The sequence below is a fragment of the Myodes glareolus genome, chromosome 12 (assembly GCF_982192425.1).
Source record: "Myodes glareolus chromosome 12, mMyoGla1.1, whole genome shotgun sequence".
In the NCBI taxonomy this organism is placed as follows: Eukaryota; Metazoa; Chordata; class Mammalia; order Rodentia; family Cricetidae; genus Myodes; species Myodes glareolus.
Window position 1 is genome coordinate 28287848 of NC_142037.1, and position 19282 is coordinate 28307129.

The 19282-nt window shown below is 36.6% G+C and overlaps 1 protein-coding gene across 3 annotated transcripts in view; it reads right to left on the reverse strand.

Moving 5' to 3' along the window:
• Ints6 (integrator complex subunit 6) overlaps nucleotides 1–19282 on the reverse strand; it is a 79481-nt gene that overhangs the window by 2816 nt on the left and 57383 nt on the right. The window contains exons 9-18 of one of the 3 annotated variants that reach the window (XR_015004869.2): nucleotides 18885–19017; nucleotides 17732–17826; nucleotides 16363–16473; nucleotides 14590–14805; nucleotides 11219–11345; nucleotides 10371–10513; nucleotides 8343–8574; nucleotides 4436–4798; nucleotides 3344–3437; nucleotides 1185–1331 (exon numbers count right to left, since the gene is read on the reverse strand). Coding sequence is in view for 2 of the 3 variants with exons in the window: in XM_048422241.3 (XP_048278198.1) it covers nucleotides 1238–1331; nucleotides 3344–3437; nucleotides 4436–4798; nucleotides 8343–8574; nucleotides 10371–10513; nucleotides 11219–11345; nucleotides 14590–14805; nucleotides 16363–16473; nucleotides 17732–17826; nucleotides 18885–19017 (1608 nt within the window). In the remaining variant the exon portion in view is untranslated. Of the gene's footprint in view, nucleotides 1–705; nucleotides 1332–3343; nucleotides 3438–4435; nucleotides 4799–8342; nucleotides 8575–10370; nucleotides 10514–11218; nucleotides 11346–14589; nucleotides 14806–16362; nucleotides 16474–17731; nucleotides 17827–18884; nucleotides 19018–19282 lie in introns of those variants that run through there. The other 2 variants (XM_048422242.3, XM_048422241.3) reach the window with 2 other exon arrangements.

The following is a 19282-nucleotide window of genomic DNA, read 5'->3' on the forward strand; positions in this document are numbered from 1 at the left end:
TTTTTCCCCCACAATTATTCCAAATCTAAAAACCCTAATCTTTTCTATTGGATTTTCCAAACCACTAAAAGGCACAGCAGTGATTGATGAAGGTGTGCATGAGTCAGGACACAGGGTCACATCCTTTGTAAGGTGTGCGGCCCTGTGAGGATGGAGAATGGAAGTGCCAGGTATCCTTATCCTGTGCAAATCAGTGAGAAAAAAATGAACACAGCCTCAGTGTCAGAACCAAGAGATCCCCTCTGAATCATCATGTCACAGACTCACTTAAGCATGACACGGAATCAAATTACTACATACTAGACATTTCAGAATGTGACATACCCTAAACCTACCACGTCCTAATTAGTGGCTAGACTTGAGTGTCATCCAAATTCTGTGCGAAAGGTTGAAAGGAGCAAAGAAACTAGTAATACCTCAAGTAATCTACTCTTAAAGTTGTTTTTTAAAATGTGTCAGTCAGCCACAGGTATAACCATTCCCATTATCGAAGTAAGAGTGGAGAATGTTGGCATGGCCAACAAAAACTAAGAACATATAGTAAAAAAGACAATGCAGGTTATGTAACATATAATTACAATAGTTTAACAAATATTAAGTTGTGTATTTTTCAATGCTAAAAAGCAAGGCCTTTAAAATTCCATTGTCTTAGAATGTTTCTAAGTAGTTACTTTAAATGTGATTATTTCCTAAACCACACAAGAGTAAAATAGAGCATTTATTGATGGAATAACAAAAGTGCTTTTCTTAAATATTCTTCAAAATACATTTGTACAACTTACAATAATATATCCAAAATAACTGTATATACAAAACATTACCTAGTTCTTAATGTATGTGCTTTTTTCCCCAAAAATTACAAAGTAACTTCTTTTTAATTTTTTTTTTTTTTGGCAAAGTTCAACCTTAACAGAGCTGACAATTTTAAAGGTTGGTTTAAGAAAATATAACCTGAGGGAAACTGACACGCAAGAGCCAATGACAAGCAGAGGATTTGGAGAATAGTTTTAGTTTGTTAAATTAAAAAAAAAAAATTAGTGATACTTTTCACATTACAAAAATAAACCAAAATGAAAAGGTCACTGTAAAATGATGGAGAGGACCTGTAGACTGTTTTAGTATTTCAAATAGCCAACAATGCATGTCAAAGAATGAATGCAAGATTACAACAGTCTTGTATTTACTTTGTATTTGGAGAAAACAGTGAAATAAGTGGCCACATTCTATTTTCTTTTAATTAATTGCTATTAATATGGTTGATTTGATTGGCTCTTCGGTGAATTTCATCCAAGAAGTTCTCCAGCTGTTCTATTAGCATTCGTTTTTTAAACCTGTGTGAGGAAAAATAGGAGCATTCTCAATTACTTCTTAATGGACAGCATACATAAACTAGCATGTTTCAAAAGAAAAAACCGATTTTGGGAAAGATTATTTTCAAGTAGAATAAAAATGAAATCCAACACAACTCATGAGACCTCCACCTTACGCAAAGAACTAATTAGGAAACTAAGGAATGCTGAGAGCAGGAGAAATAGTCTTCCTCAAGCAAAAGTACACCAACTGGTTATACAGTAACAAATTCACAGCCCTGAAAACATACATACAAGTAACATTACATAGATAAAGCAAGTTATATTTATATACTTAAGAAAAAATATATAAACAAATACACACAGATATATGTATGTAACAACAGTTAATGGTACAAGAGGCTATGGATTTGAAAGCAAGCAAGAAGGGTATATGAGAGGTTCTAGAGAGAGGAAAGGGAAGAGGGACATCTCATAATATTATAATCTCACAAAGAAAATAAATGAAAAAATTTTCTAAAATATTTGTTGAGTACCAGGTGGTGCACGCCTTTAATCCCAGCACTTGGAAGTTTGAGGTCAGCATGGTCTACAGAATGAGTTCCAGAACACAGAGAAACTCTGTCTCCCCCTCCCCCACCCAAAAAAAGAGAAAAAAATTATTGGGGACTAACAAGTTAGCTCAGAAGATAATGAGCCAGAGCCAACCCTGAACTGTGATGACTTGAGTGTTTAATCTCGACTCCTAAAAGCCGTCCTCTGACCTCCACATGTGTACCAAACATACAAAATACAGTGGTAAAAACTTGATGAAAGATTTGTAAATTATTCTTCATACCAGAACAGAATTACAGTTTTCATTTAAAAGAACGAATCTAGTCCTAGGAACAATGTTACAGTGGTCATTCTTCCTACCACCAAAAAGGAAAATAAAAAGGAGAAAAATACTAATATATACAAGGAGTCTAAACATTATAGTAAAAGATCCCAAAGTAATTACTGTAGTACCATTTAGTCCTTTTTTGAAAACTGAGTGTTGAAAAAAATAAATACAAGGAAGAAATGCAAGTTCCTACAAAATGGAAATGAAAACTGGTAGTAGCGTTTAAAAATCAGTGTTCTATTACAATTTGAGGAGTAGGAGCACCAAGTGTAATAAGGTATCTACAACACCAAATATACAGCACAAAATGTTTTCCTGTAGTAAATACAAGTAGGTTAAAATTATATACACACAATCATTACTATCACTGCTGTCTTAAATACTAGATGATCTGTTCCTACTTCTTTCTCACTTGTAAAATGATTCAAATAGGCACCACATTCTATGACAAAAGTGGCAAAAGGACAGGTGCAAGGAACACAAGACCCAAGATGCATCAGTAGAGGACACACGTCTATAACCCCAGCATTGGGGAAACTAAGGCAGAATGAATGAATCATTCTGGGCTATGAAGCAAAAGGCTGTCTCAAAATCATCTACACTAAAAATCCAAGGCATGCTTTGAACTGAACTAAAGCCGGAAGAGTTTACATTAACAGAATCTAAAATATTTCAACTTATACGAAAATGAATAGCCTTATCTTGATCATTCAAGTAGCCCATGCCCAAGTCACTCAAAAACAAAACAAAAACCCCTCCCTAGCTATAACTAAAGCAGTTGTTCTCAACCTTACTAACATTACAGTATCACCTTTCGTGGCTATTTCTTATCATTTAAAATAATTATTACTATAGAAAGGTGGGAAATTGAAGATTTACAACACCAAAAAGCAACAGAGGGAAAAAAAACAATTTTAAAATAATATAATAATTTACAAAGGAAAGAGCCATAATCCTTCAAGGGTTTATGTGTCTATTTCAAGGAACAATTTTCTCAAAGGGGGAAGAGGTGAGGGAGAAATCTCACACATATCCATGAATTAAATGCATGCATAAACCCAAGTACATAACAAATGCCATTCAAACATATACAGACAGAAATGTATTCATTAGTATTCATTAGCATTCATTAGCAAACAAGCTTCTTTACCTGGATGCTTCCTTAATGACATTCTGTAAAAATATTAGTCTTGTTTGTAAACTGCCTTGCACATGCTTCAGTAAAGTGAAGATTCTTTCATATTCTTAAAACAAGAGAAGGAAAAGCAATTAACTGGCTTTTATTTGTATTCTCAGTATTTCCCCTGCAGCCTTTTTGCACTAAGATATATTCAGACAAAAGTATTCCCCACAGAAATGTTACCACTGTTAACAGATGCCCTACTTGTTAGATGTGTGCATGGAAGTATGCATCGCCAAAAATTAAACAACTTTCCAACCACCTTTTTGTTGCCCACTCCCAAAATTTTCCAGTATAAGACAGCAGCCAGCCTAGAGATGAATTAAAGAGCTCTGCAGTCACCCAGAGAAACAGGCAGTCTTTATCTTAACACATCAGAAGGAGAAAAACCTAAAAGCTTAAAGGTACTGCTTCAGTTCCAAGTTTTCACATAGAACTCCATCCCAGACTCTACAACTTCCTGAATACACTTCTACGACATTTCCCTATGCCATCACAGTAGTGATGTTATATCCTGAACGGATGCCAGTACTACTCACTTTTTGTGTCCACAGAGTTCTCTTGCAGGACAGTCTTAATGACTTTGGTTTGGGGCTAAAGCACATCCAGGTAGCTATCATAATTCATGCATGATAGGTGGTAGAGAGAAACTTTACAAACACACAGGTTTTGAAGCAACTTGCAGAGAACTGAATTTTGGGCTATATGGCTGCTTTACTTGTTAGACACCCTGTCACCCCAACACTCAGGCACTCAGTAGTATTCACCCGTCTGTTTGGGTTAGCTAGCTGTTCTACTAAGATTTGTCACGACTCTGGGTCCCTCTCATGGCAGCTACTCCATCTCTACAGTCTTTTTTAGCTAGATTCCCTGCTGTCTACCATACTGGAGTACCACGAGCACCAAGATTATTCAGTGTTTTCCAGCTAAATAAAAACTTAAATCTTACAGAATTCAGATAGTACTTTAAGACTGATCTAGAATCAAATATATGCTTTTGTGAATTTGACTTGCTTTTTGCTTACTGGAACACATAAAAAAAAATCAACTAATTCTACATACTTCTTCCTGGCTTTCGGATCTCTTTCATAATTTGTGCTTTTAGTTCAGTGTTGACCTCTTCATGGCTTCTACAATGCACTGATTTCTTTCCCTTGCTGAGTGAAGATGCTGGTATACTCTCTTCAGCACTTTGTTCTTTATTTCTTGGCTCATCATGATTTTCTAAAAATCCACCAACAGTGAGGTCATTATTTCCTAAATGTTCATGACCAAGGGCTTCTGTATGATTAGTTGATGGTTCCAGAAGATTGGCTGGAGATGTTAGAAATTCAGTATCCATAGTATTTGGTGTCATGTCTGATGAAAGTTGGTCTGCAACATGATTTTCAACCACATCATCTACTGCTGAATCATTAGTGGCTTCTGAAATGAAACCCAAGAAATGGAGCCAAAAGTGAGAACCAGTATTAAAGTACACAATAAAAATGTTCAAGTAACACAACTACCACAAATAACTCATTTCTTAGACTAAGACATACCAACAATGTGATAGGACTCTTAAGACTTTGCCAAAGATACAGCATATCATTATGAAGCATTTATAACACAAAACCTGCAATTCTGTGCTTAGAAATTTAAAACAAAGCCTATTTTAGCTTTCAATTTTATACCTTATTTTAACAATTTTATTAAACAAGTTTTCAGTACTTCAGGAAAAAAATACATCACTAAAATTGTCATTGTCACCTTTACCTTAGAGTCCTACCCACCTCATCTTAACCCTATTTTAGTCTTATAAACCTGCTATTCTTTAGAGAGAAAAATAAGCACTGTTTACTGCTCAACATTCTGCAGGGCACACCTCACAGCAGATGGGTTTTTAGCTCTCCTTTAAGTCCCCAGCCATGCAATACTTTGATGCTCAGTTCAGCTCATTAGACCAGTATAAACAAAAGTTTACCAGCTTACCAATACAAGATTCTTAGACATGACTCCTAAAGTTTGGATTGTTCACCAGCTTCCAGAGTACCAGCTGAACTCGTTGTTCTATATCCCAACGTAAAGACCTGGTTTCCACATGATTTCTTGAACAACATTCCCACAAATCCACCGCTCTTCTCCTTCTATCATCTCCTTTCTAAATTCTACCCCATGGTTTGCAAACACTTCTTTACTAATAGTTCTCCACAATCTATGGTCAAGGCTGAAAACCACAATAATTTCTGCTTTAATGAAAACCTAGCTCTCCTATTTAAAAATTAAAAACAAGAATACTGTTCTCCTTTTCAATTCTGAGTGTACAAGTGGGACATTACAGCCACTGACTCCTTCACTTTCTAAATATAATTTCAAATTTTCTATTTAATAAAAAAAAAACCCTCTTACACTTTTGAGCAATCTGTCACTTACCTAATCCCTTCGTCATTATCTTCATATTGAGCCCAGTGCACATGCTCTGGCACTTCATCTACTGTACATTCTCAAGCCCCTCCCGACATTCTAGGAGGTTCTCAAAGCAGCATTAGCCCCAGTCGAGCCTCTCAAATGCTTCCTTTGTGCCCCAGCCTTGATGTGCACGATAACAAGTAGTTTAACAAGGACCCCAGGAACACCTCACCAATATCTATGCAGAGCATCATCTATCAAAAACTTTCAGTCCCACTTCCACCTGTCCCATTTGACACAAACTCAGAGACGGAGGTGCGCCCCTCTGCAGTACTCCAGCTCGACTTCTACTCTAGCAGCTCCTCTTTTTTCCAACAATCAGACTTTGCTATATAGTCACTTTCTTCTTTATGAGACTTATCCCCATGATAGGTCACTTTTCACCAGTGTCCCAATGATCTAGTTCTAACTCCCTGCACTATGGTACATCTGCCAAGTAAAACACAACACTTAATGGCTAGTTTAACCTGACTGCTAGATACAGACCTTTAATTGGAGTGATAGCAACTGCTGGAAATGAGAGCCAGGTCTGCAGGGGTGTTCCTAATTACCACCTAGGCCTAGATCTTCACCACTGCTTAGCAAGCCTACCACAAAATCTTCTCCCTCTCCCACAGATATTATTCAGCTTCATTCTCTTTTTCCAATTTCTCCTTTATCTCAGTAAGTTTACAGGAGAAAAGCAAAGCCTTGAAATCTCTTCTACACCCTTGTCCCTAATTTATTCCCAAACACATTTTGTTCAACAGAAAGAAGCAGCATTCTTTTATTAGCACTCTGGACCATTTCCTCTTCCTTCATGGTGAAGATTATGGCCTATTTCATCTTTACTTTGACCTTTCTCTATAATGTGTCCATCATGCCAGGATTTAAACACTCTCAAAGCAAAACCACCATTTTCATCTCCATGAACTTTTCTGGACCACTCGCCAGCCTCTCTATCCTTTAGAGCTAAACTTAAAACTAAGTTGTTCATACTTATTGTCTTTATTTTTCTCTTCTTCTCACTTTCCCTTCACCCCATTTTTGAAGCTTTCTGTCCTTTACTCCACAAATAAATAAATCAAAGTATTATTGGTAAAACAGCCAGAGACCAAAAGATGTTTCTAATTTTCTTGGTCTGTTTTTAAGGCATTTGAAATTGCCAACACGCTATGAAACTCACACTCACTGCTTTCCCTTTCCCAACTTGCCTATTGTTTCTCAAGACACACAGTCAGGTTTTAATCATCTATATTTACTAACTAGCCCCTGTGGACGCATACTAGTAACTATAACATTAACTATCCCTTCTGCATCCATAGCCTCCAGTTATTTTATACTCTGTCTCTTTTAAAACGTTTGATCTTATCTGACTCTGGTCCAAATGAGGCCCTTGCATTGTAACTGGGACTCTATAAACTTTTTCTACCTCTCTCTTCACCTAAACAACAAAAACAAAACAGACTTCTTTTGTACTATAAGTTTCCCTATTACCTTAATTTTCTGACTCTACTCTCTTCCGTACTTAACATGTTTTTCTGTCTCTTTTATTTCCTATGGAATTATTGGATCCAGAGGCCTGATCACTCTGATATTCAATAGAGGGTAGTAGAGGAGAAGGATCAAGTCTATTTAAGAGAGAGTATTGCAAAATTCCATCAAATGGTACACAATATTAGCCATCTCTCCATTTAAGATATAATATAAGCCAGTGAGCGTCACTATGTAGAACTAATAAAAATACTGATTTATTAAGTTCTCTATATTCCCATATATATATATTCTCCCTGATATTGCACATTATATTCAAATATAATTATGAAATTCTAATTAACCAGGTTATCACCTCCTTCAATGGTTTCTCACTGTCCTTGGGATAAAATAAAGACTCTTTACAAAAGGTTCCAAGGTCACCCATAATCTGGAATCTGGACATCATTCCAATCTCTTCTTATTAAATATTCCCAAAACCAATGCTACAATGGAATGGTGTCTCCTTAATACCTTTCTCTTTATATATATTTTAAACATATTCTCTTTAGACTCTTCAGCATAATTTAATTTACACTCATCTACAAACAATGTTCTTAGGAAAATAATTCTTCATGTTAAATGCTTCCACTGTAAACATTTATCACACTTGTAATTGATTGACTATAAATTTCCTTGACTACTGAGAGGACAGAGATCACTACTGCCTTGCTCACATCTGTAATATAGTATTATATACATTTAATAGTTGTTGAGTTTTACTAAACTGAAAAGTGTATTTTAGCTGGTAGTGACAACATTCCTTCCAAAACAATTTGTGAAATACTTGAGATTTACTAACATCCTTTTAGAGCATAATATGTAATACAATAAAGTTTGACTATATAGTGTTCATCAAAAATACATCCAAAAGCTACTACACACCAATTTATAATAAACAATACTCACTGGACTTTGCTGAACAATCTTTTTCTGTTTCTATTATAAAAATCTCTTCCCTTAGGAAACCCAAAATAGCAAGTAGTATTTGAAAGCCCCAAAGTGCTACCTTTATTCAGAGGAAGGGGTTTAATAAGACCTGGCTGTGCTTGAGTCATGGGTGCAGGCGGTCCTTTCCCTCCGATGTGACTATTCACAGCAGGGCTCTGCCGGCGGCCTCTCAAGAGTGGAGACGCACATCGGCGTCTCTTCGGGATCCCTTGCATGCTTGGCTCTCCAGGCCGTTTGTGTTTATTTTGAGGTCCAGCCACAAATTCATCTGCTTCATCTATCATCATACCCTATTAACAGATATAAATTTTTTTGGGATTTATATGTTTTTTAAAATGTAAGGATCACCACTTCTTTTAACTGATGAATAACTACACATAAGCATATAATGTAATAGCTTAACTTATGCATACAGTGTAGAAAGGTTTACTTAAGAGCTGGCAAGACAGAATAGCAGGTAAGGCTGTTTTGCTTCACAATCCTGGGGACCTGAGTTCAGAGCCCAGAAAGGTGGAAGCATCAGAGAACTGACAGAAATCTATTTGTCCTCTGACTTCCACGTGTGCTATAACATGAGCACGCACACACATACACACGCCCACACTATTTTTAACAATTTAATTGTGGGATCAAAAGCTAAGAGCACTTACTACTCTTAACCAGTGGAAGGGAGAAGAGAACATGAGGGAACAGGATGGTTGAGTTGGGGGAGGGACAGAGAGGGAGGACAATGAAAGAAATATCTTGATAGAAGGAGCCTTTATGGGGTTAGAGAGAAATATGGTACACTGGGGAAACTCCCAGGAATCCACAAGGATGACCCCAGCTAAGACCCTAAGCAATAGTGAAGAGGGTGCCTGAAATGGCCTTCCTCTATAATCGCATTGATGACCACCCTGTCATCATAGACTCTTCATCCAGTAACTGATGGAGCAGATGCAGAGATCCACAGCTAAGCACTGAGCCTAGCTCCCAGAGTCCAGTTGAAGAGAGGAAGGAGAGATTATATGAGCAAAGGGGTCAAGATCATAATGAGGAAATCCACAAACAGCTGAGCCAAGCTAGTGGGAGCTCACTGACTCTGCATTGACAACCTGGGGAACCTACCTAAAACCAAACTAGGCCTCTCTAAATGTGGGTGACAGTTCTGTGGCCTGGGCAGTATGTGGGCCCATGATTTATTTCTAGTGCATGAACTGGCTTTTTGGAGCCCATTCCCTATGGAGGGATACCTTGCTCAGCCTTGATACAGAAGGGAGGAGCTTGGCCCTCCTCAACTTGATATGCCAGACTTTGTTGACTCCCTTTGGGAGGCTTTACCCTTTCTAAAGAGTAGATTGAGGGGTTAAGTGAGGGGAAGGTAGGGCGACCAGGAGGAGCAGAGGGAGAATAAACTGTGGTTGGTATGTAAAATGAAAACAAAACCCATTTAAACAAAATTTTTTTAAAAAAGCAAAAATGTCCATTTACAAATTTTGAAATAAATAAGACTATTATTATTATTATTGATTACAATGTTGTCAATAGATCACTAAAACTTAGTCCTCAAACTGAGACTTAGTACCCCACTTTATTATTTTCTTTCCCTTCTTCACCCTTCTCCCAGTAGCCTCTGGTATACTTTTCTACTCTATACCAAAAAAGAAAATAGCCCTTTCTTGAATAGCGATGCCATCTGTGTGGGGGCATGTGCACTGACGTCTCAGCATGGATATGGACGCGCATACTGTACACAGAAGTCTGGGGTTACAACCTCAAGCATCAGATCTCACCTTCCACCTTGTTTAAGACACTGGGTGTTAAGTTACCTGGGGGTCACCTGTCTCTGACTCCCAGTTTACCAAAAGTGCTGGATTACAAAGGAATGCTACACTGTCTGGTTTTTCTATGGGTTCTGTGAATCTGAACAAGTCCTTAGCCCACTGAGCCATCTCCCCCAACCTCTCTATACAGTTTTCTAAGTGGCACAACTAATCTCAATTCTTTAATATTAACACTTTAATAAGATACTCTACACAGAAAATGACTTTAGCTAAATTGACAACAGGTATCACAAACAAGTTATATCACACAACATTTCAGTTACCTTTTTATCCAATTTAAAGGGATTGCCAAATGTATGCAACCTTCGAGGCTGATCAGGATCAAGTTCTCTCAGTGGAGAAGGTACTTGCTTGAGGTACTCCTGGTAATTCCCCATTTGTGCTATAGGTACACTGTGCACTTGATCTTTTCAGAGAGAACATATCAACAACAAAAGTTACCCTCACTAATAATTATACTCATCCCATGTTACTATGTACTAAGCAGATATGGGAAAATTAAAAATATAACAACCTTTAATTCTTCAAAAGTAAAATTTAAAGTACTAATTTTATCTTCTAGGCAAAATATGGTAGAATTTGTAGAAAATCGTAAAGTGGAATTATCAAATGAATATAAACCTGTAGGGAGAATGCTTAAGTCACAGCAAAGGCTAATGATGTGAGCTGTAGAAGATGCCATAGATAAGTCAAGAAAGTAGCAGAATATGCCATGAAATGGCCACCCGGAGTCAAAACTATCAGAAACTAAAATAACGCAAGAAAAGAACTCTAAGTGTCCATGTGCCTGAAGGTATGAGGAAGGCTTTAAAAAAATAAATAAATAAAATAAACTGGTAAGAGAATTTATAGCTAACAGTGACAGTAAAAAGGAAGATAGAAAATATGGGATGAATCACCCCTTTTAAGAAAAATTTATTTGTATATAAATTATTTTATTGTATGTGTGTATGTATATATATATATATCTCTGCGTGAATGATTCTCTTCTTTAATGTCACTTGCTTGAATTAACGAGACTATAAGCCTGTAAAATTTATGTTACCATTCCCTTACAAATTATAAAGAAAAGTTATTTTATAAACAGAAATATATAAAATCATACTCTAACCTTCATCCTGGCCTTTAAGAAATTTGCGGGTGCTCTTTAAAAGATTAGATCTCATTCTTGTTAAATGATCCAGAAGATTCCGTCTTGGTATATCATAAGCATTTCTAAAGGTCTGAGGCTTCAAATCCTACATAAACACATTCAAGGATAAAATATTTCTAAACAGAATTTAAAAGGGTCTAAAATCTCTTAGTCTACAGCACAGGATCAAAAATAAAATATAGAATATTTAAGTTAATTATGTAGTTTTAAAAGGAAAAAAAGAAAACAAACATACAATGCAATTTTAAATACACTGTTTTAGGGCCAAATAATAGAAATTTTATGGCAAGCTCAACAAAATAACTTCAAATTCACCTTTAACTTTAAAGGCCATTCAGTATGTTCTGGGTAAGAGAAGCAAATCACTTAACAAAACCCCTTAAACACTGGAAGGGTTTCTAAAAACTGCTTTGACATTCAAGCATGTGACCTGATGAGCAAGTAAGAGCTTACAGTTGGGTGACAGCATCACACCTAGCTTTAGAGTACTTCCCGGGCGCACACTTCCCTAGGCCTGTATACCATCAATTCTTATTCTGTCCCAGGTACTAACTACAGGTAGCTTTCTGCCTATGCGGAATCTTTCAATACCTAAGTTTTCATATCTTATCTGGCTTCTTTTACTTCACTAGTCTGCTTTTCTTTTTATTCCACAATACTATTTCATTTTATGGAAACACAACTTTATTTTTTTTTAATAAAATCACCTGGAATTTTTTACTATAACAAGGCTATGAAAATCTGGCACATGTATTTTATACAGATACATATTTTGATTTATCTTGACACAAATAAGAAGTGTTGATTGTATGCAAATATTTATGTTGCCTCTTAGGAAATCACAAGTTGTTGTCCTTCAGTCATTTATTTGTTTATTTTTATGTGAGTGGTTTTGTCTGCATGGTTTACCATGTATGTATGAGCAGTTCCTCAAGATTCCCTGGTATTAGAGTTACAGATGGTTGTGAGCTATGGCATAGGTGCTGAGAATCAAACTCAGGTCCTCTGGGACGGCAGCAATTGATCATAACTGCTGAACTATCTCTTTAGCCCTTCTTCACTCATTTATGAGAGTTCCAATTCTTCTGTGTCTGACCAACACTAGACACTTCAGTAACTCTATGATATGCATTCCTCTGGTGGCTTAAAGGCTATTTACCTTACTATGTGGTGTTTGTGTTTCTCTGAAGTGTTTCTTCAATTGTGGTATTTTGGTTATTTTTACTGGAATATTCAATTTTTTGTTAGTGAGCTGGATGTCAATTATTTTGTTAGAAGTCTTTTATCACGTTAAGTGCTCTCTCTGACCTGTACCTTGCCTATTTTGGTTTTCTTTTTGTTTTCTTTCTTTAAGGTTTATAGTACTAAGGGTAAAAACAAGGACTCTCAGATGCTAAGCAATCATTCTAGCATTCAACAACATCTTGTTACAACAGTTCAATGAAGAGCAAGATCTTTAATTTTTTTGTTTGTTTTGTTTTGTTTTTAAAGACAGGGTTTCTCTGTGTATCTCTTGTTGTCATAAGAACTAGAGATCAGCCTGCCTCGGCCTCCCTGAGTGCGGGGCTTAAAGGCATGACCCATCATTGCCCAGCTAGATATCTAATTTTTAAAAAGTTCAATTTACCATTGTTGTGTGTATGTTTTATGTTATATTAAAAAAAAATCTTCATGAGCAGGGCTAGAGAGATGGCTCAGAACTTAAGAGCACTAGCTGCTCTTCCAGTTCAATTCCCAGCAACCACATGGTGGCTCACAACCATCTGTAATGAGATCAGGTGCCTTCTTCTGGCGTGTAGGTGTACATGCAGGCAGAATATTGCATACATAAAAGATAAATAAATCTTGGGGGCTGGAGAGATGGCTCAGAGGTTAAGAGCACTGACTGCTTTTCCAGAGGTCCTGAGTTCAATTCCCAGCAACCACATGGTGGCTCACAACCATCTGTAATGAGATCAGGTGCCCTCTTTTGGTGTGCAGGAAAACATGTTGTATATAATCAATAAATAAATCTTAAAAAAATAAATAAATAAATCTTTAAAAAAGAATCTTCATTAGCTTAAAACATCATCAAGACATTTGTAGTGGCATTTTTCTCTTGTTGTTCAATAAATTAAGCTTGCCTGAGGATCAGAAAAGTAAACCGTAAAACTGGCCAGCCTTAAAGACCAGGTAACGGTAACACATGTCTTTAATCCCAGCCCTAGAGAGGATTATAAAACGGGAAGAAACAGCTCTCAGTCTCATTCTGAGATTCCTGGAGGTAGGGTGGCCATTTTGGCTGAGGTAGAGGTAAGAGTCAGTGGCTGGGTGCTTTGCTTTTCTGACCTTCAGGTTGAACTTCAGTTTCTGCCTCTGAGTTTGTATTAATTGTGCTACAGACTTTCTCGTTTTTTTTTTTCTTTTGTAAGCAGAAGGTTCAATTCTTCTATTTATAACCATGATTACTTTAAATAATGTGAGACAAATGTCTGAAGTTAATTATTTTGTATAGGACTATCCACTGTTGTAGCACTGTTTAAAAGGCTCTTTTCCCATTTTGATTATCATGGCACCTCTGTTAAATGACTGTGAGAGAATCTCTTCAACTCTATTCCATTCTACTGCTCCTCTGTGTATTTAACCACACACAATCATCCCAACATAACTTTTGTAGTTTTTCAGTTCTAAATCACATGGTTTCATTCCTCCAACTTTATTCCTGTTTTAAAATTGATTCTACTATTCCAGACCCTTTATATTTCCAAATAAATGTTATAAACAGCTTGGCTATTGTCTACAAAAAGGCTACTGAAATGAAAACAGTTATAATAATGAGCATAAAGCATTTTAAGGTGTTCTATATGAATTCTAACACCAGCGCTATAATGTTTAACAATCTTTTTTTTAAACAGGTGTACACCACACCTGACTTTTTTTTGAATATTTATTTATTTATTATGCATACAACATTCTGCCTCCATGTATGCCTGCAGGCCAAAAGAGGGCACCAGACCTCATTACAGATGGTTGTGAGCCACCATATGGTTGCTGGGAATTGAACTCAGGACCTTTGGAAGAGCAGGCAATGCTCTTAACCACTGAGCCATCTCTCCAGCCCCCAATGTTTAGCAATCTTTAAGCCTTTGTTGTCATCTATAAAACTTACTATTCATCAATCAACTCATTCATTCACACAATATACAATTTCTATATGAAATACTATGAGTATCTTTCTGCAACGAGATAAAAGGGCCTCCTGAAGCTTGGACAGATTGAATTTCAGTAACGTAAACTGGGACTTGCTCTATCAAGAATACAACACAACTAAAGCAGTGTTCAGCTGTTACCTTATTTAGTAAAGCAACCTGGAACCCAGCATACTCCTTCATATTAAGGTCGAGCAGCCTGTGGGGGACATCCTCCGAAATTCCCTGCAGCATTTGTTGAAAACCTTTCCTATGTGCCATCGACAAACCATGTGACCGGCTTCGGACTTTAATTCCAGTTTCCTGCACTACTTTTTTGCCTACAGATCCGATGACTCTATCAGATTCAATTTTGGCCTAAAATAAAAAGAAATAAGAATTGTGTCAATACATTTTAAGTTTATAAATCAAATACTAGTGAATACGCCCTTCCATAAATTATTTATTGCATTTAAAAATTTAACGTCTCAAGTAACCATAGTTTACACTGAGTACTAGGAAAACCAAACATACCTTAAATAACAATACCTTATCAGTTAAAATAATTACAGTTCAAACAGGTAGAGGTGGCGTAGGCCTTTAATTCCAGCATTCAGGAGGCAGAGGCAGGCAGATCTCTGAGCTTGAGGAAAGCCTGTTCAAAAGAGTTAGTTCTAGGCTAGCCAGAGTTATACAGAGAAACCCAGTCTTGAAGTAAAACAAATAAATTACGACTCTAAACTTCTACATTAAGACAAACATTCCTTCAAGTTTTATTTTATTCAATAAAATACCTATCACACATAAACCATGAAGTAAATGTTTCATGAGACAAAACATTCCCAATTCAGAGCCAACAAGAAATAAGACAACTGCTTGAAGACATTGTGACTACATATTTACTGATGTGGCAAACACTGATGCAGACTTTAGCCACATTTTAATTCCTTCTAAGTTTCAGAGAGATGTTTAAAGTACTAGGAAAAATTTTTAAATGACATTTACAATTTGAATGGAAGTAAAATGCCTACTGCTTGATATTCGCAGTATCTATTCATAGAACTTATTATAGCAAGAATAACAAAATCCCATAGTTTCACAAACAATTCCAAAGAAACAGTTCCCAAACATACAGGTTTTAAAACACAAAGCAAAATAAATTGGTATTCCTTTTCCTAAGAGAAAGATCATTCTAAAACAAAACAAAACAAAAAAAAAAAACCTGGGCTGGAGAGATGGCTCAGCAGTTAGGAACACTGGCTGTTCTTCCAGAGATCCTGAGTTCAACTCCCAGCAACCACATGGTGACTCACAACCAAATGTAATGAGATCTGTCACCTTCTTTTGATCTGCAGACATGCACGCAGGCAGAATACCATACATAATAAACAAATCTTTAAAAAACCCATAATCATCATATATAGAAATTAAGCTATATTCATAAAAATGAGAATTATTAAAAAATTTAAAACCAGTAAGAACTTGCTTGTAGTCTGTTACCTATGGTGTGGTAGTACACCTGCAATCATAGCTACAAGAGACTGACACAAGAGGATCCCCAAATTCTAGTCTGGTGTGTATTAACTTGCCTCAAATGAAAGTAAGAAAGTGTTGGACGAGCGTAAAATGTTTGCCTACCATGTGAAAATCTCCGTGTTTGACCCCAGCACCACAAGAGTTCACAAGAACTACTATCTCAGCTATCAGTCAAATTCTTTTTCTTGTGCTTTTTTTTTTTTTTTTTTTTGAGATAGGATTTCTCTATGTAACCACCCTGGCTGCCCTGGAGTTCACTCTGTAGACCAGACTGGCCTCAAACTCACAGAGATCTGCCTGCATCTGCCTCGTGAGTGCTAGAATGAAAGGCTTACACCACCAGTGCCCAGTTAGCTATCAGTCAAATTCTTAATGCTCACTTCTACTTTCCGACATTACCTGTTGACTCAATTTTTTGAGGTATGAAATGACACTGTAACTGAGTCCATACTCCATACTGTCTGCTATCAGATTAGGTGCACCCATCATTCTAACAGCTTTCTTCAGAGGCTACAGAAAAGAAGTGGAAGCAGTAGTCAATGTCAAGTTTGTTCAAAATGTTCCATATAGTGACTTTTTAAAACCTACCCCAAATTGCATTGAATATAATATAGTCATTATTTCTATTTCAACAATATGTTTATCAGTAGCATGGAAAGCAACTTAAGAGAGTTAACATGAATTAGAAGCATAGTAATCCATTTCAGGGCAGTAAGAATGAAGTCCTGAAGTTCTCAGTACATGGGAAGATACTCATGTGGAAGACAGGAGCAGACACACCTTGAGGTCAGTTAGTCTGCTATCTTAGGTAAGCAGCTGGATTAGAGCTGAACACACCAGCTGAACTAGTAAACCCTCCTTTCCTGATTTAGCTCTCACTTTCAGAAGGACAGGAACATCTACCTTGATCAAGTTATCATGGAATTTGGTGAATTAATACGTGGAAAATCTTATAAAAGCATCTGGCATACAATAAGCTGTCAATAGGTGTTGACCCTCACTATTTCTATCATTAGCTGAGCTGAAAAAGCAAACAAGCTCTAAAGAGGAAAGAAAGAAAATAAACAGAATAAAAGTTTAAAACAAATATATAACAGTAAAAACAGTAGTAAGGAGGAATTTTCAGTCACTTTTCAGAGTCACCTTATACAGTAAAATATCACCATCAAACATGCCTAATACATGTGGATGAAACACAGACAGAAGATAACCAATGACCTGGGAAGTGCAATAAGCCCTGGTGTCTCCTAAAGGCAAATCCCAGAGCTCCTATATGTTGCTCATGAAGCTCCAGTTAAGTCTTAAAGACTGCTGTGAAAGATAGTTGAGTCAAAATATCTACAAATCCCTTCCTGCTTACTCTGACAGGACAAGCAATTAAACTTTTACAATCATAAAATCAAGTTATTAATCTTCTGATGAGACTAGAGGCCACTTAGAAAGACCAGGTATAGACAGAAAATCCTAGGAATGACCACTTTACCTTTAGTTCCTGACCTTCACCTCATTTCTACCTCACAGAATGACTGTAAGGAGTAAACACCATTAACACAGACATCACACTTAGGCCAGTACCTGGCCTTTGCTATACAGTACTCACATAACCACTATTATTCTATAAACCACTAAAATCTACATCATTTCACTCACAATTTGTCACCTGTACATTCAATTTTCATGTCATTTACAGTGATGAATTATAATGTTGGTTATAATACTGACAATAAACTGTAAACGTCAAGGTCTACTTTAACAATGTTATTCTTACCCCAAGATAGTACGGAGGCATTGTCTTCAAATAACTTTCAAAGGACTGTCTCCACTTGAGTGTTGGCTTTGCTTTGTGCACTTTGAACAGGTCATCTGGGGACAGTCGACAACAGAGCAGCATCACTCACTGTGATCTAATCAAAGCTCCTCTCAAGCCTGCTTTGTTACTGCTGAGGCAGCAACACCAGAAAATCTTAACAAAGTTCAGAGCAGGAAACCTAGCTCTAGGGTTTTTGTTTGTAATTCGATTTTAAAGGTGAAATGGTGCTAATTATGGTCTAAAATATACACATTAAGGAAGCAGCATCAGAAAATACACAAGGAAAAAATCTTATGTCCTGTTAGAAAAATCAAATAAGTATAATAGTTCCTACTAAAAAAATACCTACTAATCCCTTCGCTACAACTTTGAACTCTGATGTTTTGAGGAAGTCTCAACACTCCTCAAAAATGGCAGCCAGATTGAATCTGAAAACAAACACTGGGCTTTCTAATGTCAAAACAAATTCCTTCATTATAAAAATACTTTCAGGGCTGATAAGATGGCTCAGTGAGTTAACATGACAAAAACAAGGCCTAACAACCCAAGTTCGATCCTCAGCACCCACATGATGAAAGAAGAGAACCAACTGCCACAAGTGGTCCTGACTGCCAAACATGCATCATAGCACATATGAGCACATGATCACAAGTTCTTACACAAAGTTAAACATAAGTCTAAACAACCCTACGACCACTGGGGGATGGCTGCTTGAACAGTAACACCCGAGGACGACCTGTCACTTCCACACACACTCACACAAAACTGCTTTCCAAATGAAAAGCTGGATAAATTCTTAGAGCGTGTACTCAGATTTTAATGAATATAGCATGTTTTATGCATTAAACAGAAAACATACAGCAGAAAGTAACATTTGTAAGAAATCTTAACTTGTAGAAAGTTAGAATATTTCATTTTAAAACTTTTAGATATAGTAGTACCTTTATAAAAAAAATAAGGATTTTACATTGACTTTCAATTTATCAAAACCACAAGCAGATTATAATTAAAATGCCCTTACGTATGCTTAACATTCTCATTAATTTCCAGAGATAAGTAGAGAGGGCTATTCCTCAGCATTATGTAAGAGCACCTAACAAGAATGGCTTACCTAAGAGAGGAAGGAGGACTGGGTAATTGTAAGGCATCACAAATAAGTTGACACAGTTCAGTGCTGTACTAGCTTTCAAGTAACCAAAGGGATGACCAAGTTCATTATACTTCGCACTATTGCTCACATATACCTGTTTAAAAATAAAGGTTAAAATCCATATTCAATAAGCCTTCAGTGAATGCTATGCAAACTGGATTGATTCAGTTTAGCTTGTGTGTACATGTATACATATGGATGTATGTGCAGGTATGTGTGGAAGCCAGAGGTTGACCCTGGTTTCTTCCACAATTGTTCTGTTCTATTCTTTGAGACATGGTCTCTTACTGAATCTAGAGCTCATATTTCAGCCAGACTATGCAGTTAATGAACGCCAGGTCTTCTCCCCAATGTGCATA